The following is a 25,876-nucleotide window of genomic DNA, read 5'->3' as shown; positions in this document are numbered from 1 at the left end:
CGTCCCGCTCCAGTCAGCTTTGTCTCGACACCGGGCCATCCCTATCCCCCTCGGTTCCCTTTTCTTTCTCATCTGCGAGAGTCCCCGGCCGTCCCCATGGGCCCAGCCCTGTGCCGCCCGCAGCTGCCGCCCAGAGAGGCTCAAACCGCAAGGAAGCCACAAGGGCTCACGAGGCGAGGGCCTCGGCCTGCGTGGGTTTGGGTCCGGGCGGACTGCCTGGAGGAAGGCGCTCTGGAGCAGTCCAGAGCGTTGCCGGAGGCAGCAGACGGGAGTCCGGGGTCTGCCCTGCCGTCTGTGAGGCCTGTCTCTGGCCGTCCCCCCCCACAGCCCCTGACGCCGGAATCCCGACCAGTGGGCGGGCCGCAGCCTGGAACCCGCCGCCCAGAGTAACCAGGCAAACAGAACTCTGTAGGACTCTGAACCTGTTCTCCGGGTGGGCCGCCAGTGCTCCCGCCTGCTGCCCTCCTGGCCTGCCCGGGCCGGGACCCCTGCCTCCCCATGCAGCACCCCAAACCCTTCTATGCGCCCACAGCTCCCCAAGAAGGCTTCAGCTCCCGGGGCCCAGATGGCACTGAGGGGCCAGGCAGTCAGCCTCTCCCCACCTGCACGGAGCCTCTTCCTACTGTGGGTATGAGTCGGAGGGCGCTAGATGTGGGGCGGGCGTGGGGGTGCCCGATGGGGTGGGGGACCGGGGCTCGGGCCCCCACCCACCTGCCTGCTTTTGTCCCCAGGTTCCTCCAACCTGTATCAGGCCCTAAACCCGGAGAAAGAGGTGTTTTCAGCCCCTCCGGCAGGTACCAGCCTCCCCGCAACCCTTGACGAGGACTCGGGGAGGTTGGGGGGGATGTGGAGCCGTCTAGGCCTGTCTTGCCCATGCCCCTGACCTTAGGTGGCCCCCAGAAGGTAAGGCCTGTGTCTCTTGTCCCTCAGGCCTTTAAGGGCAAAGCCTGTGCCCCCATTCCCAGACAGGTCCCCCCCCCAAATGATGCCCAGGGCCCCTGACTCCCAGATGGGTCCCCAAGGCAGGAGCTATGTCCCCATCCCTCAAATGGGCCCCAAAGCCAGGTCTGTGTTTCCCGTCCCCAGATGGGCCCTGCAGGTTTGGGCTGTGCCTCTCCCCCATCCCCCCGTACTCCTCCCCTCATGGGGGTTCCCAGAGCTCCTCTCAGAACTCCCTCCCTGGCCTGCAGGTTTCCAGATGGCGCCCTGCGGGTGCTTCTTTGACCCCCGCATCTACCGAATCGAGTGGGCCACCACTGACTTCGGCCAGTCGTCCCTGTACAAGCTGACGGCAGTGGGCGGTGGGGGGCCCCCCGGGGGTCCGGCGGGGGGCCCCGCCTCGCCAGGCACCTACCTCCTAGAGCCCCAGCACTACCTCAAAGCCCCAGTGCCGGCCCCACCACCCCCGCCCTACCCGCATTACCTGCCGGTGCCCGGGGGCCCCCAGTACCTCATGCCCTACTTCCCCCCCGAGGGGCCGGGGCCGGAGGCTCTGGGCTTTGTGGGGGAAGGGGGGCCCCCCGCCTTCATGGAGCTGCCCCCACCCCTGCTCAAGGAAGGCCCAGGGCTGCCCCCACCTGTCCCCAAGGAGAACAAGCTGCCTCCCTTGCTCATCACGCTTCCCGCTGAGGCCGCGCTGCCCCCCGGCGCCTATGGCCACCTCAAGGGCAGCCTCAGTCAGCTCCACGGGCCCGGTGAGCCCCTGGCCTTCCCCTCCAAGGAGCTGCAGGGCGGTGGGGCCGGGCCGGCCCTGCTGTACCCGCCGGGCCCCGGGGAGCCCAAGGTGGCCGAGGCAGAGGCGGCCCCGCTGGGGGCGGGCGAGGCCAGGGCCCCCGAGGCAGCCAGGGCCTTCGTGCTGCCTGAGAAGGTGCTTCTGGAAGACGCCATGAAACTCTTCGACTGCTTGCCGGGCAACGCCGAGCCCGAGGGGTCCCCACGCAAGGCCCCCGGGCCGGCCCTGCCGGATAGCGGGGGCGGCGGAGACGACTCGTCCAGTGACATCCGCTCGTTGCACCTGCCGGACGAACTGCTGTCCTTTGACTACAGCGTGCCCGAGATCCTGGACACCGTGTCCAACGTGGACTGCCTTTTCAGCTTCAAGGCGCTTGATGAGGAGCCGGCGCCCCGCCCAGGGCCCCCCGCCGCCAGCACCGTGGCCCCTGCCTTGCGACCTGAGCTGCCCGGCAGGAGGAAGGCTGGCACCTCGTCCACCAAGAAGGGGAGGCAGGGAGGCAAGGGCAGGCAGGCTGCGGGCCCGGCCAGCGCTGCCCCTTCGGGGCCCAGGCAGGACCTGGGAGCCGGCCCCCATTAAAACGGATTTGACCTCTCGGCTCACTGTCGGCTCGGTCGCATCGGGGCCCAGGGACGGTGGGCTGAGGCTGGCCGTGGGGGGCTGTCCCCTCCTCCGCCCTGTCGCGGGGGCGCTGGTTCGCACGGGAAGGCCCAGCAGCCCCTCGGCACCTCCTGGGTGCTGGGCTTCCAGAGCTGAGCTGCGGAGGCTTAGAGTCCTGGGGAATCCTAAACCCCCCCCCCCCTCCGAGCCCCGGAAAATCGGGAGTCAGCCTGCAGGGATGGGCGCTTCCGGAAGGTGGGGAGATGCCGTCCATTTCTGTAAGGATCTGTTGCCCGAGTGGTGAACGGGTTGCCCAGAGAGGGGTGGGAGATGAGGCCTCCCCCCACCCCTCTCTCCCCCTGCAGAGGAGGAAGGGACCCTCCTGCCCCAGGGCCTGGGCTGGGTCCCTGGGACCTTCGTTGTTGGGCTCTGCTGGGGTAGCCCTGGGGGTGGCTGGGGTGGGCCCCCCTTCCCTGAACCCTCATTCCTAAGTTCGGGGGAGAGACAGCTGCTGGAACCGTGCTGCGGGCTGTGTGGCCGCGTCTGCGCTTACCCCGCCCGGCCCTGTTCTGGGCCTGGACAGAGAGGCCGGGAGCTCACTTCGCCCAGCTTCCTCCTGAGCCCCCCTCTCCCCGCAGCCCCATCTGGGGTATCTTTGAGACGAAACTCCAGGGCATTCGGTGAAGGGAAGGCCCTGGCACGTGACGTAAGAGGATGGGTTCGGCTTCCTTGGAGAAATGTTCGCTGCCAAGAGACGCCCGCCCAGGGAGGGCGGGGTAGGTGTGCGCGTGGAGGTTCCCCACCACTGGATCGCGACTGTTTGGGACAACTGAGGACGCCCACAATATACACCTAAGAATAATCAGGAAAGTCATGGGACTTAGGATGGGATGGCTGTCCCGGGCCGCCTGGGGTTCAGAATGAGGCGGTGGGTGGGGAGGGAAACCCCGGTGAACGGGTAGGTAGACTACACGTACCCGTGTACGTTGTATATACGCGTGTGCACACGTCTGTGCACACGTGTACGTGCTATCTACATGCATGTGTAGAACAGGCATGCATATCTATACACGTGTATAGGTCTGTGCCCGCGTGTGTGTAACCTAGGTGAATACACGCTATGGGCGTATACGTGCATTGCACGCACCTGCGTGGACACGTGCATACGTACGCACACGAGTCCCAGGTATACACATGTACACGTGGCAAATCTGCCCGACTTGTTCGTGCACGTAGCAAAACACACGTGTACGTGTTTGTATACACGTTAGGGTTTGTACCCAGGAGATGCAATCCCTCAGGCCGCGGTCTCCTACAGACATCCCCCCCACTTGTCCTTGGGCCTCGTCCTCTACAGGACACGTTGCCGCGTCTCCTGCTTTTCGGAGACCTGCCTCTTGTCCCCCCGATGCCTGTGCTGGTTTATGTCACCGGCCTGCCCACCTCCTGTCCCAGCCCACGTAGGTGCCACGTGCAGAGGAACTCGGACGTGAGGATGCGGAGAGACGGTGACGGTGGGGGGTCGGGAAAACAAACCACGCCTGATACGCGCTGCCGCTGGCTCTTTTCCAGAATGCTTTGTTTTAAGACAACTCTGGGCTCCTCCGCTGTGCGCTCAGCGCCTGCCTTGGAAACACGGGCAAAGGTTTCTGAGTCTCCTGCACAGATTCATCCAGAACTCCTGGAGCCTGAGGCCCTTCTCGGTGTGCAGCAGTTTGGGGATCATGTAGGCCGACCACACGGACAGCAGCATGGCCATTATGAGCGGGATGATGGTGACCGTCGTCGGGATGATGGACGGGGGCAAGGCCCCGTAGACGTAGACGCTGAAGGTGGTCTCCAGGTGACAGTAACTGCAAAGGGGCAGTTGGGGACAGGCCATGGGGCACTGCCCTTCACCCCGGTAAATGTTAAAACCCACAGACGGGACCGTTGGGCCCCGGGTGCTGGGCTGGGACACCGGGTTCATGTGTGTCCGCTTCAGCTCGTATCCGAGTGCTTTGGCGACAGTCATGTTTTCCCTCCCAGCATCCCTGTCCTCCCCTCCTCTGGGGACAGGGTGTCCCCTCAACTCCGTGCCCAGGCTCAACCTAGAGACGCAAACAGACCAACCCATTGCTGACCGGAAGCGGAGGGTGGGCACGATGGGGCCACAGGCACCCAGCAGGCGGGGGCAGCAGGCCAGGAGGGAAGGGCATCCCAGGAGAGGGGACCCAGCGTATAGGAGAACTCGGCAGGGTTCAGCTGGCAGCGCGGTGCGGAGAGAGGAGGTGACGGGCTCGAAGGCAGTCCCCTCTCTCCTCCGGATGTGCCACCCCAAGCCTCCCGCCCATGGCCATCCCAGAGTTGGCCCCCCTAGGTCAGGGTGTGGCTCTCAAGGGAAGGCAGGGTCTCCATGTGCTTAGGGGGGCGGACTTTGTATTTGGAGAGGACAGATGATGCGGGGGATTGTCCCCTAGTGCCCCGTCCGGTGGGAGACGTTGATGATCCAGACTAGCACACGTAGAAACGTCCTCGCGCACGGGGGTGGTAACCATTTGTAGGGAGCGCCGATTCCCATGGTGTGAATTCTGCCCCCGTAGCTGACCTCAGGCTACCAGGGCAAAGACAGTTAGCTTCCCAAACCCCTGCATATTTAAGAGTCAGCTCCTGTACTCCACCAGCGGGATGTGGTTTGCGGGGGGGATTCTGGTCCCCGAGGGCAGGGACGTGGCCTCTGGTCATTGCTGTTGCCCCAGCGCCCAGCATGGGCTCTGAGTAAGGACTTATTTAGCGAGTGAACAGATGTCTTTCAGAACTTAAAAGTATCATCCTTCCCAGGGACTGTCTGGGCTGCCGGGAAAATTGATGTTTATCCGGGACGCGCCAAGGGGTGGGAGAAAGGTGGGTCCCTCACGTGTGTGACCTGCCCTAGGGGAGCCATCCCCCCGCCCCCAGGCCTCTGGCGCAGGGCGACCCGCCCCTGCTCACCTGTAGTAGGGATCCACGATAGAAAGGAAGAAGACATAGATCCCGTTCCTTTGGTCAAAAATAACCTTGTTTGCTGTCGGGCCTCCCAAGATCTGATACGGGACATCTGGCCATCTCAGAGGGGCGTCGTTGTCGGGGTCATGGCAGCTGATGTAGTTCTGGGGAGAAGGACAGAGGCGTGGCCACCAGCTCAGGGGCCGGGGAGGGCTGGGCCAGCGCCCGCAGATGCGCCCCGTGCGTGCACGGCCCTGCCTGTGCCACGTCTCACCAAACGCTCATGGGTGGGCGTCCAGGGCCGGGTGCTGGCGGGCAGGTGGTTCGTGGCCTTCGTGGGGGACGCCGTGGATGGCTGCTCGGTCTTTATCCTGCCCCCCTGCTTCTGGGCCTTCCCAAGCTACGGGGGCGGCAGCTTCACAGAATCCCTTACAGTCCTGAGTCTGGGTCTGGGCGCTGCCGGCTACACGTACAACTGGTGTTGTGGGCTGAGGTGAGCCCCCACCCCCGTCGCATGTTGGAGTCCTAACCCCCGACGGCTCAGAATGTGACCTTATCCAGAGACGGCGTCTTTTTCACGTAAATCTGGTTAAAGTGAGGTCATCAGGATGGGCCCTGCTCCAGTATGAGCGGCGTCCTTATCAACAGGGGACGTTTGGACACAGGCACAGGGAGAACATCAGTGTGAAGACAGAGGCAGAAACTGGGCTGTGTGTCTACAGGCCAAGGAACGCCAAAGGGGGCCAGCAAACCACGAGCAGCCAAGCCTGGAACAGAGTCTCGCTCTCAGAAGGAAACAGCCTTGCCAGCACGTTGGTCCCAGACGCCTGGGAAAGTTCCTCCAGAGCCGGGGAAGCATAAATCTCCGGTTCGTGGTGTTTTTGCTACGGCAGCCCCGGCCAGCTAAGGCACCTGGGAAATCTGAAGATACAGAGGAGACCCAGCCACCTTCCCGGGGCTTCTTGCTGGCACGGCCACCGAGCGTGGTCGTGGCACCAAGATGTGGCTGGGTGGGGGCAGGAGCTTTTCTGCCCCGTCTTCAGATCCAAGGATTTCATATAAAGGGGGAACCTCCCTGAAAACTCAACAGGTGCATCAGGCTGCCTGCCTGAGCTGAAGACCTGTCTCTTCTGCACTATTTGCTGGTGGACCCAGAAGGGAGGGAGCTGGGCTTGTAGACAAAAGAAGAGAAAGAAAATTTTAAAGCAAGAAAGTCAAAGTAATAGCCCAGCAATATGAAAAATAAAGGACTGGGGCGCCTGGGGGGCTCAGTTGGTTGAGCATCTGACTCTTGATTTCTGCAAGAAATCGGCCCCAGGGTTGTGGGATCGGGCCTCGAGTCAGGATCCGCACTGATAGCATGGAGCCTGCTTGGGATTCTCTCTCTCTCTCTCTCTCTCTCTCTCTCTCTCAAAAAAAAAACCAAAAGACTCATTTTGCATGGCAAAAGCGAAAACCTGAAAGACATAAAAGATAAACTGAGGGAAATATTTGCAACTCATGTTGCAGTTAAGGGTTAACCTCACAGATCTATAAAGAGCTCTTGAAAAGTGAGGAGAGTCTGAAATCCCAGCAGAAAAAGTGGACACAGACTGAACACAATCCACAGTGCAGAGAAGTGAAAATGGCCCTCAAACAGGAAAAGACACAGCCTGGTCCGCCGTGGAGGAAGTGCACGCGGAAACAGACAAGGTCCTCCCGAGATAGTACACCTAGCTGGTGCGCTGTGGAGAGACAGGTGTCCGTGCACTGTGCTGAGAGGCACCGTGACACCACCCACGGAGGGGGCCTTAGTGGCATCCGCCTATAAGCCAGTAGGCACTTCCCTGGCCTGAAAACAGTCCTGCAGGACCAAGGGACTCAAGCTGGTGGGTAGAAGTGAGAGACCGGAAACATCCCGCGCCCGGCTGTTGGGCAGCAGAAAAACCCTGGAGCACCCATCCTGTGGAGGGTGGTCATGTGACTTTAAAAGGAAGACGCCCCCCCATGCCTCCTCCCCTTCGCGCACACTGCTCTTCCCATCAAGAGGTGGGGTCTGGGTGGGCCCTGGAAACTGCTTCTGACCAGTAGAACAGGCCCGGGGTGGGGAGGGGGGGGCCTGGGGGAAGGGGCTGGGCCGGGGACTTCAGGGGTCTGGAGACTTCCGGTCTGGAACCGTGAGGTCATGCTGTAAGGGAGCCCAGGCTACCCTGCTGGGGAGGACAGCACATGGACAACCCGGCGGCTGGCTAACAGAAGCCCCACACGGAAGAGGGGCCTTCTTGGACACCCCGCCCCCAGCTGAATGGCCCCTGCAGGGGCGGTCCTGGCTGACGCCACAGCCACGGGTCTGAGGTGCAGGTGCAGGACTGGGAGGACGACCCTGCTGGGTTTGGGGTGGTTCCTTCTGCAGCACTCCATAATGGCTAGCTCTTTCGGCTTTTCTGGAGGTTTGGAAGTTCTCAGAATTAAAAACAAAAACAAGAACACAGGGGCGCCCGGGCGGCTAAGTCGCTGAAGCAACTGACTTCAGCTCAGGTCGTGATCTCACGGTTCGTGGGTTCGAGCCCCGCGTCAGGCTCTGTGCTGACAGCTCAGGTTCTGTGTCTCCCTCTCTCTCTGTTCCTCCCCTGCTCATTCTCTGTCTTTCAAAAAGAAATAAACGCTAAAAAAAAATATTTTTTAATCCTTCAGGAGGAAAAACAATTGAAAAAGCTGGGCCATATAAAGACCATATTTAAAAAAAAAGTAACGGGACAAACTGGTAAATGCAGGCTACGTTGAATGACAGCACTAATCAAAAGAATGCAACGCTATATGCGGGCACGGTCGGAAAATAATACACAAATTATATGTATGTGGCTTTCTCCTTTAGAGAAAATGATCAGAGAGGTGGTGTTTGCGCGGCAGTGTGAACCCACAGAATGCCTGAGCTGTGCATTTTAAAACGGTTCCTATAGTTTAGGTGAAGTTCACCTTGGATTGAAAAAAAAACAAAAAAAACCCAAGTAGAATCATTGTTCCCAACAAAATAAATGATCCAACTCACTCAACACAAGGAGTGTGAGAACACTTCGAAGGTGCCCAGCTAAGAAAGAGAGCGTACAAAAAAAGAAAAAAGGGAGCCCAGGGGCGGCCGGGTGGCTCCGTCGGTTAAGGGGCCGACTTCGGCTCAGGTCATGACCTCTCGGTTCATGGGTTTGAGCCCCGCTTCCGGCTCTGTGCTGGCAGCTCAGAGCCCGGAACCTGCTTTGGATTGTGTGTCTCCCTCTCTCTGCCACTCCCCTACTCGTGCTCTGTCTCAAAAAAATAAATGTTAAAGAAAGCGGAGTCCAGTGTCTACGCGCGGGAACGGGCATCAGGTGTGGGGAGCGAGCGCCACCTGCTGGCGGCGGTGCTGCGCTGCGGTCGCGCGCTCGCATCTGGAGCCTGAGCGGTTAGAACCGGTTCGTGGGAAATCAGGAGACTCACAAGAGGGCCCGCGGGGTCCCTTCCTTACACTGGCATCACGCCCTATTTCTCCATTGTGCGACACCCCATGTGCACGACAGAAACGCTCCCGCGGCAGGAACGACTGTGAATTTAATCGGTCCCAGTGGTGATAGGCATTTGGATGGTTCTGGAAGCTTGCATATTATGAGCATGCCTCGGTGCCTTTGGCCAACTCCCTTGAGAGAGCTTGCTCACTTCATAGTCCCCAGATGTCCTAGCGGGCATCCCCACCCCCAGCCACCTTGCTGTGGGAGGTCTGTGTCCCCTCCCCACCCCCCAAATCCCTGTGCTGAAATCTGCCCCCCAAGGTGGTGGTTTGGGGAGGTGAGGCCTCGGGGTGGGATCAGGTCAGAGGGTGCGGCCCCCACGAATGGATGAGCGCCCTGATGAGAGAGACACCAGAGGGCTCCCTGCCCCTGCGTCCTGTGAGCACACGGGGAGAGGACAGTGGTCAGTGAACCAGGAAGAGGCCCTCACCAGACACAGAGCCAACAGGCGCCTTGAACTTGGACTCCCGGCCTCCAGACCAGTGAGAAACAAATGTCTGTTGTTATAAGCCGTCCAGTAAATATTCCGTGAGGGCAGCCCCCCTGTGGGCTGACACTTTCCCCCCTCCCCCCCGCCGTGGAACTTCCCCCGCCACGTGACCAGTCATCGCCACCCGCAGGTGACCGACAACGGGTTGTTCGGACCCCTTTTGGAAGAAGAGTAAACCCCACCTCTCGGTCCCAGGCGAAGAAGGGCCTTTTGTCGCCTGAGCTCTCCAGGACGGTGGTCCAGTTCTGCGGCTGGGATCTGCACAGCGCCATCTGGGCCGTCAGGGAGTACGTGTACGTGAACAGCCCGTTCACCTCCAGCAGGACGAACTCTGCCTTCGTCACCTCCTGGAACTTTCCTTCCCGCCACCTAGGACACACGCGCAGGGCTTGGCTGCAGGGGGGTGCAGCAGCCCCGAGATGTCACGAGACAGTTCTGGGGACGGCGGGGGCGGCAAGCGAGGTCCCCTGGCCTCACCCGGCTGCCACTTGGCAGGGGACCAGCAGCAGGCGGGACGGGGCAGGGCCAGAAGGTGGGGGGGGGCGCGGGCACGGTGTCCTGTGGGTGGCCACCAGAGGCCTCTCTGAGAAGCAGAGACTGGAAGAAATTGATGGGATGTTCTACAGGCAAAAAATGGCACTGGTAAAGAAGTAGATGAGGGGCGACTGGGGGGCTCAGTCGCTGAAGCGTCCGGCCTTGGCTCAGGTCATGATCTTGCGGTTCGTGGGTTCGAGGCCCACATCGGGCTCTATGCTGTCAACACAGAGCCCACATCGGATCCTGTCTGTCGCTCCCTCTGCCCCTTCCTTGCTCCCGCATGTGCTCTCTCTTCTCTCCCTCAATAATATTAAACAATTTTTAAAAAATAGATGAATGAATAAGCAAGTAAGCCAACAAAGAAAACCCTTCACAGCTGTCCTCTGACATTTTTCTAACGACATCTGCCAACATTCAAAAGGTGTATATTAGGGCCGTTAATGAGGGTTGTTCTAAATCATTATTTTTTGGCACACGTCCTGTGCTCTCCTGCCAGGCGGGAGCTCACACCCCTCCTCTGCCCGGACGCCTCCCTTGATCTCCATACCCCGTGTGGGTTTGCGTCCCCGCCGCCTGGCAGCTCTGAGTATGGGGCTCGGCCGTCGGGCCGGCCGGGTCCCGTGTGCGCGGCCCACAGCCTCGCCGGGGCGCGGGATCGAGGCCACCAACCCGCCCGTTTGCAGGTGTGAGTGGGTGCCTGCTGCCGTCAATCAACTGCTCTTTAGTCAGATGGTCTGCAGGGCACTGAGCTGAGCCCCCGGCCTCCAAGTGCTTACTTAAATCGGTTGGCATTCAGCAAAATGGAAAAGCTGCTTCCTCAGGCGCACTGGCCCCACGTACCAACCCCCCCCAACCCCGGCCCCCCGGCTCATCCAGTACCCACCAAAGTGTAGCCATCACGCAGGGCGGGGTGTGCAGGGGGCGTGGAGGAAGACGGCAGAATCCACAGAGGGGGCAAACGAATGCTATGGACTCAACCATGTCCCCCAGAGCGCCCCCCACCCCCGGGGACTGTATTTGGAGGTGGGGCCTCTACACGGGGAATTAAGGTGGAATGAGGTCCTCAGGGAGGGCCCTGATCCCACAGGAAGGGGAGGAGACGCAGTGTCGCGCGGGAGGACGCGCGGGAGGACGCAGAGAGAAGGTGGCCGGCTGTGAGCCAAGGAGGGAGCCTCCCCAGGAGGGGGACCCGCGCCCTGTCCAGCTCTGACCTTGGCCTTCTGGCCTCCGGAACCGTGAGAGAATCACTGTCTGCCGTTTGAGCCCCCAGTCGGCGGTAAATTTCGTTATAGCGGCGGGAGCTGAGAGATTGCAGGGAGGGGACAAAACAAGGGCGGGGGAAGGTGTGGAGAGAGGGGTGGGGAGGGCGGCGGTGAGAGGGGTGCGGAGTGGGGAGCGTGATCTGGGTCTTACAGTTCCACCACCGGCCTCCAGGGGGTGTTGTAGTAGACGAGGCGGGGGCAGCCCAGCTTCTCGTACCGATAGTTCACCACCAGGTCCTCGCGGGACATCTGCCCCCGGAAGTTGGGGTCATACGCTTCCCTAGGCAGACACGGGGAGGGGGCAGTGGATGGCCCTGCGCCGCCAGCCTCCCCCATCAGACTGTGGGCGTGCCAGACCTCTGCAGTCGTGGGAACCGAGTCCTTAAAATAAATCTCCGTGCCTCTCCTATCTCTGGCCCTCTCTCTGTCTCTCCTCCTGTCTCTGTCTCTCTCTTAGGCTCTTTGTATCTCCGAGTGCGTCCCGTCACTTTTCTCTCTCCCTGGAGGTCCGTGTCACGCACCTGTCCGTGCCCCCCCCCCCCAAGTCTGAGTGCAGGTTCACTGGCCGCGTTGGGCCTTGGCTGTGGGTGTGGACAGGAAGGTGACTGACTCCTGGCTTGTATCTGGGGGCCGTGGTGTATAAAACACACGCGTGTCTTCATGCTGGGGGTCGGAGTTCTCTGTTCCCCGGGTTCCAAGAAGGGTCGAGTCCCACCCATCCCACCCCATGCCCACTTGGTGGCCCTGGGGACCAGCTGCACTGCACAGAGGGTCACCCTGGCCCTCACCCCCTCCTGCCTTGGCAGACAGTGTTGGGCTAACTGCCAGCTCAGAGGAACAGGTGCCCGGGCCCCATGAGCTGGTGGCAGGCTGGCAAGATGGCAGAAAGGTGGCCTGGTAGGTGGACAGACCTGAGCCACATCACAGTGGCCCTCCCACAGGCCCGGCACCTCCCCTACCTGTCCTCTCCCCGCCCCGGATTCCCTTCTGTCGGGAAACCAATTTAAAAACGATTTCTGAGTTGTCTTTGGGGCTGGGGGACAGTCAAAGGGAGGGACAGTCAAAGGTTTCACCAATGGAAACCTTAGGCTCACTTCTCGATGATGTAGCTGTAGTTGTCCTGAAGGCCCACGGGGTCCAGGATGCCGTTGGAACAGGCTGAGATTTCGCTGCAAGCGAGAAAAAGCGGTGAGAAGCTTCCAGACCCCACACAGCGCCAAAGGATTGTGAATTCTTCCCTTGGACGCGTATACCCCCGCTGGTTTGATTTTGGAGAACTTTCTTACTTCCATCCTCCCTACCAGGCCCAGAATGTCTCCAAGGAGCCAGAACTCGTGTGGGAGACCGACATCAGAGGCCAGGACCTAGGCGCTGGGTGTCCTGGCTCTTGAGACCATCATTTCCTGGGTTTTCTTTGTAGTGTTACATCTGTGCCTGCCTCTTTATGCAATATGGTTTATTTTGGGCCGGTTTCAGATTTTAAGGACTAGAATCATGCTGTGTGTGTCGTTTCGAATCTTCTGTTCCACATCCCTGGCACACGGCTATGATAGCCCATTGCATCGAGCCACTGCACCTGTTTATTTCCTGTCAATGGGATTCGAGCTGGCCTGCTTCCAGCTTGGAGCTATTAGGAATAATGCCGCTGAGAACATTCTGGAACCCTTGCCAATGTAAACGTGCCAGATTGGAATTGCTGGGTCAACAGATGTGTTTTCTAAAGCAGCTGAAAAACGTACATACCCGCGGCAAAGTCTGGGCGTTCCGGAGGCTGCCGGGGGCTCCCGGTCCTTACCAGTACTTGCGCCTGGCCGGGCTTTGCAAATTTGACCACGCTGGTGGATGAGAGTGATGGTCTCTAATAAAAGTTTTCATTTTCTTTTCCCTATGAAGTGAGGCTGACCGCATTTTCGGCACCTTTTCCTATGCTTACCAGCCGTTTGGATTCCTTTCTTGTTTCTTTCTTGGAAGTGCCTGTTCAAGACTTTTGCCCATTTTTAAAAAATTAGTTTTTTTTTTAATTATTAATTGGTAGGAATTCTTCATAAAGTCTCAGTAGCACGTGTGACGCTTGATCTTGGGGTCATGAGTTTGAGCCCCAGAGTGGACGTAGAGATCACTTAAAAAATAAAATCTGCTTTTTTAGTTTTTTATGAGATATTTTTAAAGGTTTATTTCTTTAGAGAGAGAGTGCGAGTGGGAGAGGGGCAGAGAGGGAGAGGAGAGAGAGAATCTCAAGCAGGCTCTGCACAGTCAGTGCACGGCCTAACGTGGGGCTCAAACTCACCAGCCGTGAGATCGTGACTTGACCCAAAATCAAGAGTCAGATGCTTAACCGACTGAGCCACCTAGGCACCCCCACCCAAATACAGTCCGTTTACAAGTCCATTGCTGGTTATGCACGTGCAAATATCTTCCCCACGCTCTTTATGGCAAAAGCTATTTGTATGTTGTTTAAAAAATGTTCCCTGCACATTATGTCCTTGTATATAAATATCTCATTTGTTGATTCAACAAAATGTTTCCATTTGGGGGAAGTGTGGTAAAATCATCACCTGTGTTTATTAGTGCCCTTGAGCAGGGGACATTGAAGCTGGCCCCGACTAGCTCCTGAGAGCCAAGCATTAAATCTGCTGGAATTTTGTGAGCCGGTGGATCATTCACGATGGTACTTGAAATCTACACGGGAGTATTCACACCACAGGAATTGGCAAGGGCTACGATTCAGGGCCTCCCCCTCCACCCAGAACTGGTTGTCACCCATTTACCAGCACGCCACTGCCTGCAGGGGAAAAGTATGGCAATTTGGCTGATCTTCTGGTTTCTTCCCTTTTTTGTGCCTTGGATTCTCAGGGCTGCATTCCCTGGGGGTAACTATGGATACTGGAGCAAAGTTCCCCCAAAATATCAGCAACCAATTAAAACCAAAAACCGTAAGCAATTAAAAAAAAATTTTTTTTAATGTTTATTTATTTTTGAGACAGAGAGAGACAGAGCATGAAAGGGGGAGGGGCAGAGAGAGAGGGAGACACAGAATCGGAAGCAGGCTCCAGGCTCCGAGCTGTCAGCACAGAGCCCGACGCGGGGCTCGAACTCACAGACCGCGAGATCGTGACCTGAGTTGAAGTCGGACGCTTAACCGACTGAGCCACCCAGGCGCCCCAAAAACCGTAAGCAATTTTAATCAAAATGAGGAATTCAGGGACTCGTAAAAGATGACAAGAAAGAAAGAAAGAAAGAAAGAAAGAAAGAAAGAAAGAAAAGAAAGCGAACAAACACATGATTAGGAAAGAGAGCAAAGTGTAAATATCACCAAGCTGGTAAAGGAGGGGCGAACACTGTGCCAGAAACCAAACTCAGCCCGTCAGTATTCATTATTTAACTATTTCTTTTTTTTCCCCTAACATTTATTCATTTTTGAGAGATAGAGACAGAGCGTGAGCAGGGGAGGGGCAGAGAGAGAGGGAGACACAGAATCCAGGCTCCAGGCTCTGAGCTGTCAGCACAGGGCCTGACGCAGGGCTCGAACCCACGAACCGCGAGATCATGACCTGAGCTGAAGTCAGACGCTTAGCCGTCTGAGCCACCCAGGTGCCCCATTATTTAACTATTTCTTATGAGAATGTTAAATATACATAAAAACGCACAGGAAAATGTCACCCGATTTCAACAGTTGTGAAACAACTGTGACCAAGCCTGTCACGTCCCGGTCCCCGCCCCCATATCAACACACTTACTTCTGAATGACGATCTTTTTCTCCTGGTCACAACCCACTGAAATGAGTGCCGTCTGCGGAGGAGAGAGGCAGGGATGCTGACCGGGGTCGGTGAGGGCCGCTGATGGCCCGGCTGTGGTAAGAACCCACGTGGGGACACTCACACCCAGGAGAGACAGGAAACGGTGTGCCCAGATCCTGACACGGTGACCCAGTCTCCCGGGACTCACCGTAACTGGGCCTGGCCCCGCGGAGCTCAAGCCCTAAGGGCTTGCCAGAGCTATGGGGGTGCAGTTAAGTCCCCCGTCACTAGCTTATATCTTAGTTCCAACCAGAGGCCAGTTGATAAACGTGGGACAATACTTGGCATACAAAAGACAAACACGGATTTACCACGGGACAGGACGCAATATTCCTATCAATTTTACGAAAATCGTGGTAAAGGGGCGCCTGGGTGGCTCAGCTGGTTAAGCGTCTAACTCCTTTCCGGTTCAGGTCATAATCTCATGGTTCGTGAGATCGAGCCCCACATCTGTGCTGACAGCACAGAGCCTTGCTGTCTTGGGATTCTCTCTCTCCCTCTCTCTCTCTCTCTCTCTCTCTCTGCCCCTCCCCTGCTCTCTCTATTTCTCTTTCTCTCCAAATAAGTAAATAAACTTTAAATAAATAAGTAAATCAATCAATAAATAAACTTTAAAAATGTGGTAAAATACACATAACGTGAAATGTACCATGTTAACGATTTTAAGCGCAAAGCTCAAGGCCGTCAGGCGCACTCACACGGCTGTACACCCACCCCCACCAACTGTTTCCAGAACCTTCTCATCTCCCCAAACTGAGACCGTCCCCATGAGTCCTGACACCCCACCCCCTGCCCCACCCCTGGTGCCCACCATCTGTCTCTGTGGACGGGACTGCTCTGGGGACCTCAGAGAAGAGGAATCAGACAGTATTTGTACTTCTGGGATTGACTTCTTTCACTGAGCGTAACATCTTCAAGATCCATCCATGTTGTGGTGGGTGTCAGAACGGACCGCACTGTGTTTATTGGTTCATCCATCAGTGGACACTTGGGTAGCTAACACCTTTTGACTATTACAAATAAGGCCACCGTGAATATATGTGTACAGGTTTCCGTGTGGATGTGTGCGGTTTTCCGTTCTCTTGGGAGCACCGAGGAGTGCTGTCACCAGAGTTGGCCAGAGGTGTTCTGGGGATGACCAAGGAACGAGACGAGACACCTGCTCCTAGGATGGTGAGTCTTGAGGGGCAGACCTGGGGGATGCTGTTGCGGGGCGGCGGGGGGCAGGGAGTGACCCTCGCAACTGGGACCAGATCACCTCCATTTTCAAATCCTGAACATAGGCTCGGCCAGCCCCTCAGGGGAAATCCAGGGGAGACCCACCACCATTATTCTTAACGCTAACAACAAAGAATATGGGACAGGGAAAATTTGGGACGTACCAGTGGCTTGAGGTCCACACAGGAAATTTCCTTGTTGGCTACGTCCAGAGTGATGGTAGATACTGTGGGTTTCTTTATGCTGCGAGGCAATGGGAGTGCGTATTATCGCATATCAGTGTGTCACAAATAGTATCAGGGTTAAAAACAATCACCAACCCACCGATTTACTTATCCATCCATCCATCCATCCATCCATCATCCATCCAGGCCTCCGCTTGTCCATCCATTCATCCATTTGTTCCAGAATACTGACGGAGAACCTCTGCTCACACGTGGCGGCCCCACCCTCCCTTGAGTTTCTACCTCTTCTTGAGTCAGTTTTATTCATTGACGTATAACAACTTCTTGAAAACCACATCTGACATCCATTATTATTACCTAGCTACGTATCACAGCATTATTATCACCTAGCTGCGTATAATGTTTTCTTGTTCTGTTTTTCACTGAAGTATAATTGCAATACAATATCATATTGGGGCTCCTGGGTGGCTCAGTCTGTTGCACGTCTGACTTCGGCTCAGGTCACGATCTCGCGGTTCACGAGTTCGAGCCCCGCGTCCAGCTCCGTTTTGACAGGTCAGAGCCCGGAGCCTGCTTCGGATTCTGTGTCTCCCTCTCCTCTCTCTGCCCCTCCCCCACTCATCTCTGTCTCTGTCTCTGTCTCTCTCTCTCTCTCTTTCAAAAAATAAAAGCATTTAAAAATTTTTCTTTAAAGAAATGCAATATCATCTTAGTTCCAGGCATACAACATAGTTATTTAATGTCTGCATACATTGCAAAAGGATCGCCATTAATAGGCTAGTTACCGTCTGTCACCATACAAAGTTAATACAACATTACTGACCGTGTTACCCAGGCACTTCAGTACATCCCCATGACTTCTTTATGTTATAACTGGGGGCGTATTTCATTGTATACATACACCGCGTCTTCTTCATCCATTCCCCTCTAGATGGATTGCTTAGATCAGATGGCTTCCATAATTTGGCTTTTGTAAATGATGCTGCGACAAAGGGGCGCGTGTATTGTTTCAAAGTAGCGTTTCGGTCTTCTTCAAATAGTCAGACCTGGAATTGGGTTGTGTGGTGGGTCTCCGTTTCATTCCCACCGACAGTCCAGGGCGCCCCTTTCTCCGCATCCTCGCCAACCCTCATTTCTTGTGTTGTTGATTGTAGCCATCGTGACGGGTGTGAGGTGGTGTCTCGATGTGCTTTTGATCTGCGTTTCCCTGATGCTGAGTGACGTGGGGGCATCTTTTCACGTGTCTGTTGGCCATGTGGATGTCTTCTCTGGAAAAGCGTCTCTTCAGATCTTCTGCCCATTTTTTCATCGGGTTGTCGTTGTTGTTCTTGAGCTGCGCGTGTTCCTGACGTGTTTTGGACATCGGCGTCTTCTCCCAGTCCGTGGGCCGCCTTTTCATTTTGTGGGTGGCTTCCTTCACTGTGTGGGAGCTTTTGAGTTGGGTGAAGCCCCTCCCCTTATTCTTTCATAAGTCCCCACACTGGTCATTTTCTGTTCTACTGTTTATTTCAATTCTCTCCTCCTTCGTCAGGATTGCGGGGTCGCCTTGTGTACCGGGCTTCTGAAGAACCAGCTTTATGTGTCACTTTGACTTTATCCTGTCTTTTTGCCCTCCGTTTAATACATTTCAGATTGTATCATCGTTAACTCCCTTCTTTTTGTGGTTCCCCTGGTTCTTTAAGTTCAATGTTTACTTCATGCGTCTTCAACCCATTCTTCCCCCTCATAATAAAAGTGCTCAGGATACAGATTTTCCTCTGAGTATGTTTCAGCCGTGTTGCATGGATTCTAGGATTCAAGGGTTATTTATAAAAGCGTCTGTTACTTTCCAAGAAAGGGGGCTTTTTGTCATTGGTTTTGTTTTTCTGGCCATTCAGTTCTAGTTTTGTTGGATTGTGGTCTGAGCATGTGGTCTGAAAATCCCTACTGGGAGATCTGGTTGATTTTTTTTAATTGCCAAGTACATAAAAAATTGAGTTAAATATTTTTTTAATGTTTATTTGTTTTTGACAGAGAGAGAGAGAGAGAGACAGAGTGTGAACGGGGGAGGGGCAAAGAGAGAGAAGGAGACACAGAACCCGAAGCAGGCTCCAGGCTCCGAGCTGTCAGCACAGAGCCCGACACGGGGCTCGAACTCACGAACCGCGAGATTGTGACCGGAGCCGAAGTGGGACGCTCAACCGACTGAGCCCCCCAGGCGCCCCTAGAACACTTTAGTTCCGATGTCTTAGCAAATTCCAATTATGTGATACAGTGATACAAAATTCCACATGTAGAATGAAGACTTGTTGAAATACATATTCCAGGGACCCCCTGTGCGTGGGGTCACGCAGGACGTATCCTTCTGTGTCTGGCTTCTGTCACCGCACACAGCGTCCTCAGGGTCCATCCACGTGGTGGCAGGCGGCAGGACGTCCCTCCTTCCTGAGGCTGGGTGATATCCCAGCGTGTGGATGGACCACACTGTGTCCACCCACTGGGCCGTCTGCGGATACGGGGCTGTTTCCACGTTTTGGTGATTGTGAATCAGGCTGCTGTAAACACGGGTGTGCACGTATCTGTTCCAGTCCTGCTTCCCATTCTTCCGGGTGTAGACCCAGAAGCGGGGTTGCCAGGTCGTATGGTAATTCTATGTTCAATGTTTTGAGGAACCACCATTTAGAAAGTGTTGCCAACTATTCTGGCCTTACTGTCCTTGGAGGGAGGGAGTCTGGATCTCGGCCCCGCGTTCCCAGATCTGTCAAGGGAACCCCATACCCAGGGGCCGCCCACTCCCACCTAGGCGACCGCGTACCTGGAGGTGAAGTTGGGGTTGGCCCTGCCCCAGTGGTGCTGCTGCCTCAGGGAGATGTTCTGTGGAACCGAGAAAAAACACAACGGTGGGGCAGCCCGGGGTGGCTGAGGATCCGGGCTCGGGGGGGACACTGAGGTAGGACGGGGCTTTGTGAGGAGGAGCCTGGAAAGCATCCAGCTGCCTCTTGATTCTAATTGTACCACCGGTGAGAGGCTTCTAGAAGTTCATAGAAATGACCGACCCCAAGCTCCTTCGTTTCCTGGCTGCCTTTGTCTGAGGGACCCGGAGTGAGGGGTGACTTTGTTTCCCCTCTTCTTTAGGAGGTGACGGGGACCGGTCCGAAAATCCCCCTGTGGCTGACTGATGCCTTGTCAGGTTCCCGTTTTGTGGAAACCGCCCAACCCTACCCTAGGCTTCCGGGGTCAAGTGCGAACTCCACGGTGTGACCGTGAGGCCTGGCTCGGCCCCGTGGAGCACCCTGGCCTCCCGTTTGGCCAAGACCCTCCTGCCCCCCCGCCCCCCGTTTCACCTCCATCCTCGTGCCTCAGTTTACCCAGCTACCCAGATTTCCCTGGGGCTATGTTAGGCTCTCTGTCACGTCCTCCTGCTTGTCCCCTGTGCTTCCTGCCTGCAGGGAGCAGGGGAGGGGCGGGGAGCAGCAGGGCTGTGTCCTCTCCAGATGCTTTAGTGCCTTATCCAGCCGCGGGCGGGCGGGCGGGCGAGGAAGCCTTCAGGCGGCCGGACCTGGCTGGGCCCAGTCAAGGCTGTGCCCTTCCCTGCACTGACCTGGGCCTGGGGCAGGGGCGCTGCTCACCAGTCTGTGCTTGGTGTTTCCGTCGTAGGTATAGCCGTCCTCGTAGATGGCCACCTGCAGCCCCAGGGAGTGGGGGTTGCTCACCATTGCCTGGTGGGGGGTGGGGGGTGGGGAAGGAGACGCACACCATTTACTGGGGCCGGGGGACACAAAAGGGCGCCACTGGGGTCTCACCCACAGGGGACCCCTGTGCCCCTTCACACTAAAAACCGAGCTTGCTCTGCAAAGGCAGCCGCCCCTCCGATCCCCATGCCCCCGCCCCACCTCGTCTACCCCCCAGTGTGGCCTCTGAGCCCCGGCACTGCAGACGGCTTGGAGCTGCGGGACCCAGACCCGTCCCTGCTGGTGGGTCTGCACCCACCCCCCCAGAGGGCCCCCCAAGGAGGCCCGTCCTGCGCAGGAGGCCGAGGGGAGAGCCCGAGATAAGAGCCGGAGCCAGCCTGGCCTCCCCTGGCTGGACTTCACCCCATGGCCTTACATTAATCCGCACCCTCCCCCCCACCGCCCGAGAGTCTGGGCTTGGCCACTTGGGTTTCAGGTCTGGGGACCCCCACTGTCTCTTGAGCACCTCCCGCCCTGTGAGGGGAGGCGGGAGGCGGGACTGCTGGCCGGAAGCACAGAAGCGGGGTCCGGCTGGGCTGAGGAAGAGGAGTGGGAAGCATAGAACAGCCCAGAAGCAGGATGGAGAAGGAGGCACGGAGGCCCCGGGGAAGGAGGCCAGCCGGGCGGAGGCCGTTTCTCCACAGCGTCACGGGTGAGGGCTCTCCCCGGCGGTGCCAGGGGACTCGCAGGGCCTGCGACGCTGGGGGGCCCCCAAGTACCAGAGGCACCGGATGGCGTCAGGAGGAGGTGGCCTTACCAGTGGGACCGGTGACCTGCCTGGCCGCGGAATCATGAGCGCTGTGAGCTGCAGTTTGCTGTTCATGTCGATGCTGTACATCCTGTTGTCAAACTCTCCTTGCAGAAGCTCTACCTGGGCAGAAACGCCGCGCAAATCAATCCGTCGCGTCAGATTCTCGGGGGCGGGCAGGCAGCGGTCTCCCCTGGGGATGGAACCTTCTAGTCTTTCGTGCACGCCACTGTCTTCCCTGCCGGATCCTGCAGCCGCCCCCCCCCCCCCCGTAGAGCCTCGCGGCCCACCCCATTGCAGACGAGCCTCCTCTTTCTAGAAGTCTCCCCCCCCCCCCACCACGCCTGATTTTTGCCATAGTTGCTTCTTTGCCAAGTGTGCATCCCTAGGTGATGTAACTTGGTCCGGCCCGTTTTCAAACATTGTTCTAAGCCCCTTGCAATCCACAGGCTCCCCCCTCACCCCGCCCTCTTCGTGTCTCTTCATCGCTGAAGCCCCCCGGCTGCTGGACCCGTAGATTCTCACAGTCTGGATTTTCCTGGTGCAGGTGGGCGTTCGAGGATGGGCCTGTCGGGTTTGGGTTATTACACTTTGGCTTATTATCTAATACTGCGTGATTTATCTTTGCTGCCCAGCTTTCATCCGGGGGATTTTTGTGTTTTGCTTTTTTTTTTTTTTAACATTTATTTATTTTGGGGAGACAGAGAGAGACAGAGCGTGAACAGGGGAAGGGCAGAGAGAGAGGGAGACACAGAATCGGAAACGGGCTCCAGGCTCCGAGATGTTGACACAGAGCCTGACGCGGGGCTCGAACCCACGAAATGTGAGATCGTGACCTGAGCCGAAGTCGGACGCTTAACCGACGGAGCCCCCCAGGCGCCCCTGCGTTTTTGTTTTTGTTTTTAAAGTAGGCTGTAGCCCAACGTGGGGCTCAAACTCACGCCCTGGAGATCAAAAATCACAATGCTTTTCCGACTGAGTCAGCCAGGCGCCCCGTCACCCGTGGGTTTTTGTTACACTGTGTAGTTGCTGGTTTGGGTGGGGCTTTTGGTGGGGGTGGGATTTGGGAAAACCACTTGCTAAAGGCACAGCCTTTTTCCCCAGAAGAGTTCAAGGGCCCACCAGAAAATCCCCATGGCTGGGGACTGATAGTTTATTGTGGCAAGTAGAGGAAAGAAGAAAAAAAATCACTCCCGTCTCCTAGCACCATCATTTCATAAGAGGATATTTTCATAGATCGATACACTCAGTAGTTGTTTCCCATATCGCTAAATGCCGTGGATCCAAAGGCCATTTGGAAATGGACACCCTAGGGGCGCCTGGGTGGCTCGGTCGGTTAAGCGGCCGACTTCGGCTCCGGTCATGATCTCACAGTTCATGGGTTCAAGTCCTGCATCGGGCTCTCTGCTCTCAGCACGGAGCCTGCTTCAGATTCTGTGTCTCCCTCTCTCTCTGCCCCTGCCCCATGCTCTCTCTCTCTCTCTCTCAAAAATAAGCGTTAAAAAAAAAAAAGAAAGAAAGAAAGGGTGCCTGGAACATTGATCTAAACAGTTACGATCACATACTTTGCAAATGTCAACTTGCAGTTGGGGATCCATGAGAATCTCCTGAACGTTCATAGGGCACCTCTGGAAATCAAAAGCTGGAAACATTGGATCGGGGAGCGGGGTCAGTATTTCCACTTGCCCCACATCAGTGAACATCACGGCTGCCTCTTGGGACCAGATGTTTTGGCCTGAAAACTAAGAGAAAAGCAACTTGAGAGATCAGGTCATTCTAAGTCTTTTTTGAGGATGTAAATTTTATCTCACGATTCAGGTTTACATTTAGAAGGAAGACCAGATAAAGTCATCAGTACGCTTCATTCATTCCTTGGTGATTAATGATGGAAACTCCGTATTTCCTCAGCAGAGAGGATACACAGGAAATAATTCTAGACTTATCCACAGGTCCCGGACCGCTCTGGAAAGTCGGACGAAAGCTAATGACCCTCCCCCAGAAAATGCCGTGGTTGTCAAGAATGTGTCAATGTGACGGGGTCCTGGGTGGCTCAGTCGGTTAAGTGTCCGACTCTTGGTTTTGACTCAGGTCATAATCTCACAGTTTGTGAGTTCGAGCCCCGTATCAGGCTCTGTGCTGACAGCGTGTAGCCTGCTTGGGATTCTCTCTCTCTCTCTCTCTCTCTCTCTCTCTCTCTTTCTCTCTCCCTCCCTCCCTCCCTCTCCCTCTCTTTCCCTCTCTCTCTGCTCCTCCTACGTTCACTTTCTCTCTCAAAAATAAGTTAACTTTAACAGTCCTCACGTTTCTTTTCTGGCTTAGCTGCTAATGAGTTAACGGGCCCTTAAGAAAGAGAGAAATCTGAACTTCAGTTTTTCCTCTCGTGTAAAAGTTGGATGATATTATCTCCTTCCTGGGGTTTTGTGAGAGTGAAATAAAATTAGGCATGACGTAAAAGGGGATGTGAAATAACTGTGGCATCACCGCTTCCGGTCTCTCTGTGACTCAGTTTTTCTGTCTGTCCAATGGGGACAATACAAGGTTCTTCGACTTCTTTTTTTTTTTTTTTTACGATTATTTGTTTATTTCTTTTTTAGTTATCTCTACCCTCAACGTGGGGCTCGAACTCACAGCCCAAGATCAAGAGTCACATGGTCCGCCAACCAAGCCCCCCAGGTGCCCCCGAGGTTCTACTTCTAAGACGATGGTCGGGATTAAATGGGGTTAACAGAGGGAAACCGCTCAGACCAGCACCTACTATATCCTGAACGCCCAGTAAGTTTTAGCTGCTGTGGCCGTAAATCCCATATTAATTAAAATCATTAAGCGATTGCCGTTGTTATTAAACTACCACTACTATTTTCATAACTAGAATGATTTCCCGCCTTCAGGAAAAGGATCGGCGGCTTGAGAACGAGACCGTAATTCCTCACCGACACGGCGATAAGCAACACTTTGATTGTACCTACTTTGATTAGAGAACTTGGCAGGATTCCGAGGCTGCCATAATACAAACTGTTCTCCCGAGTTAAGACTGCCAGTTCATTCTGATCTAGGAGAAAAGAAACAAGACAGAACAAAATGGAAATGAGGGCTGTTTCCGTGGACAAAACTGGAACAAATCTAACAAGCTGTTAAAAAACAATTCCGCCCCATTCCATCATATAGACCAGGGGTCAGCAAACTTCTTTTGTAAAAAGCCAGATGGCAGGGGCGCCTGGGTGGCTTGGTTGGTTGAGCGTCCGACTTCGGCTCAGGTCATGATCTCGCAGTCCGTGAGTTCGAGCCCCGCGTCGGGCTGTGTGCTGACAGCTCAGAGCCTGAAGCCTGCTTCGGATTCTGTGTCTCCCTCTCTCTCTGCCCCTGCCCCACTCATGCTCTGTCTCTCTCTATCTCAAAAATAAATAAACGTTAAAAAAAAATTTTTTTTTTTAAAAAAAGGCCAGATGGCAAATGTTTTCTGCTTTGCTGGTCAGGTGCTTTGTTACAAGTGTTCAGCTCTCTGACAGCAGCTACAGACCAGTTAGTTGTAAATGAACGGATGTGATTGCGTTCTAAGAAAACTGTATTTTTTTTTGAAGTTTGTTGATCTTGAGAGAGAGAGAGAGAGAGAGAGAGATAGAATGAGCAGGAGGGTAGGCGAGAGGGAGGGAGACAGAGAATCCCAAGAAGGCTCAGCCATCAGCGCCAAGCCTGATGGGGGGCTCGAACTCACGAACCGTTGAGATCATGACCTGAGCAGAAACCCAGAGTCGGATGCTAAACAAAAATTGTTTTCTTCCGTGTGTATGCATGTGCCCGGATGAACTAGAACTGAACTAACCGGTCCTCCACGGGTGGGCCTGGAGGTTGTTTCTGGTCTTTCGCAGACACAGAGCTCCAAGGAGCACAGGAGAGCACTAAAAGGTTTTCTGAAAGGGTCAACATGACCGGATGTGTATTTTTATTCTTAAAAAAAAAAAAAAAAGACAAACAAGGAAGCTTTCAGAGAAAGTGAGGCTTAAGCTGAACCTTGGGGAAAGCCTCTGATATAGAAAAGTGGAGGTGTGTTTGAGGAGCGAGGAGTGAATTAATGTACTGAGGGTTTCTCGACCTTGGCGCTAGTGAGGTTAGGGACCAGATCCTTCTTTGCGGTAGTTTGGGGGTGGGGGTGGGTGCATCCTGGCACTATAGGATGTTAAGCAGCATCCCTGGCCTCTACCCAGTAGATACTAGGAGCACGCCCCCCGATGAGACAACCACGGATGTCCCCAGACACCGCCGAGTGTCCCCAGGTTGACGAAATGGGGACTTGGCTGTATAACAGGTAGAAGGTTTCAGGTATGCAGGAATTAATTGTATTTGTAACGTTAAGAAGAAAAATTCCTCTAAGGGACCATGCACCTCTAAGGGGTCTAAGGGACCCCATGCACAGAGGGAAATAGTGACTTAAAACTCAAGCGACGGCCCCCTTCGCCCGGTTTACTCCACTATTTGCCTTTCCAACCCACGAACCGTGTGAGGAGAATTACTCGGGCGAATGTCATCTTTTAAGACAGCACCAGGACAATGATTTGGTTGCAAAGAAATCCTGGGGATGCCAGCTGGTGGGGGTTGAAACATGTCCCCTCCAAAAAAGACAGATTGGGGTCCTAACCCCCAGGACCTCAGCAGGGGACTGTATTTGGAGATCAGGTCTTTCCAGACGTGATCAAGTCCCAGTGAGGTCATCAGGGTGGGTCCTAATCCAATATGACTGGCATCCTTATAAAAAGGGGAAACATGGGGCGCCTGGGAGGCTCAGTCGGTTGAGTGTCCGACTTTGGTTCAGGTCTCAGTTTGTGGGTTCGAGACCCGCGTTGGGCTCTGTGCTGACAGCTCAGATTCTGTGTCTCTGCTTCCGATTCTGTGTCTCCCTCTTTCTCTGCCTTGCTCCACGCCCCCCTTAAGAAAACATTAAATTTTTTTTAAAGGGGAAATATGGACATGGAGACATGCCCAGTAGGGGGCACAGTGTGCAGACATAGGGGACAAGGACCGTCTACAACCCAGAGAGACAGGCCTGGGGCACATCCTGTCCTAGAGCCTCTGGCGGGGAGCACGGGCCAGCCCACATGTTGATGTCGGACTTCCGGCCT

The 25,876-nt window shown here is 55.6% G+C and overlaps 2 protein-coding genes across 3 annotated transcripts in view; one reads left to right on the top strand and one right to left on the bottom strand.

Moving 5' to 3' along the window:
• Positions 1-51: 51 nt before the first annotated feature.
• Positions 52-2,329, top strand: PRR22 (proline rich 22). Of its 2 annotated transcripts, none has more exons than XM_007075194.3 (3): positions 52-628; positions 732-794; positions 1,191-2,329. In XM_007075194.3, exons 1-3 carry the CDS (start codon positions 499-501, stop codon positions 2,309-2,311), a joined length of 1,314 nt encoding a protein of 437 aa, XP_007075256.2. In that variant the 5' UTR covers positions 52-498; the 3' UTR covers positions 2,312-2,329. The 2 variants fall into 2 exon arrangements, with proteins under 2 accessions (XP_007075256.2, XP_042833838.1); XM_042977904.1 differs by having other exon boundaries at positions 532-624.
• Positions 2,330-3,894: 1,565 nt separating this feature from the next.
• CATSPERD (cation channel sperm associated auxiliary subunit delta) overlaps positions 3,895-25,876 on the bottom strand; it is a 43,013-nt gene continuing 21,031 nt past the window's right edge. The window contains exons 11-22 of the mRNA XM_042977902.1: positions 23,729-23,811; positions 22,328-22,504; positions 20,772-20,885; positions 19,913-20,002; positions 19,099-19,157; positions 16,284-16,362; positions 14,841-14,893; positions 12,198-12,272; positions 11,255-11,383; positions 9,487-9,673; positions 5,303-5,460; positions 3,895-4,185 (exon numbers count right to left, since the gene is read on the bottom strand). Coding sequence (XP_042833836.1) covers positions 3,948-4,185; positions 5,303-5,460; positions 9,487-9,673; positions 11,255-11,383; positions 12,198-12,272; positions 14,841-14,893; positions 16,284-16,362; positions 19,099-19,157; positions 19,913-20,002; positions 20,772-20,885; positions 22,328-22,504; positions 23,729-23,811 — 1,442 coding nt within the window. The 3' untranslated portion in view covers positions 3,895-3,947. The remainder of the gene's footprint in view (positions 4,186-5,302; positions 5,461-9,486; positions 9,674-11,254; positions 11,384-12,197; positions 12,273-14,840; positions 14,894-16,283; positions 16,363-19,098; positions 19,158-19,912; positions 20,003-20,771; positions 20,886-22,327; positions 22,505-23,728; positions 23,812-25,876) is intronic.

Source organism: Panthera tigris, chromosome A2, assembly GCF_018350195.1.
Source record: "Panthera tigris isolate Pti1 chromosome A2, P.tigris_Pti1_mat1.1, whole genome shotgun sequence".
Classification (NCBI taxonomy): domain Eukaryota; kingdom Metazoa; phylum Chordata; class Mammalia; order Carnivora; family Felidae; genus Panthera; species Panthera tigris.
Note: the sequence above shows the minus strand (reverse complement) of the source record. Positions and strands in the feature narration are given on the sequence as shown.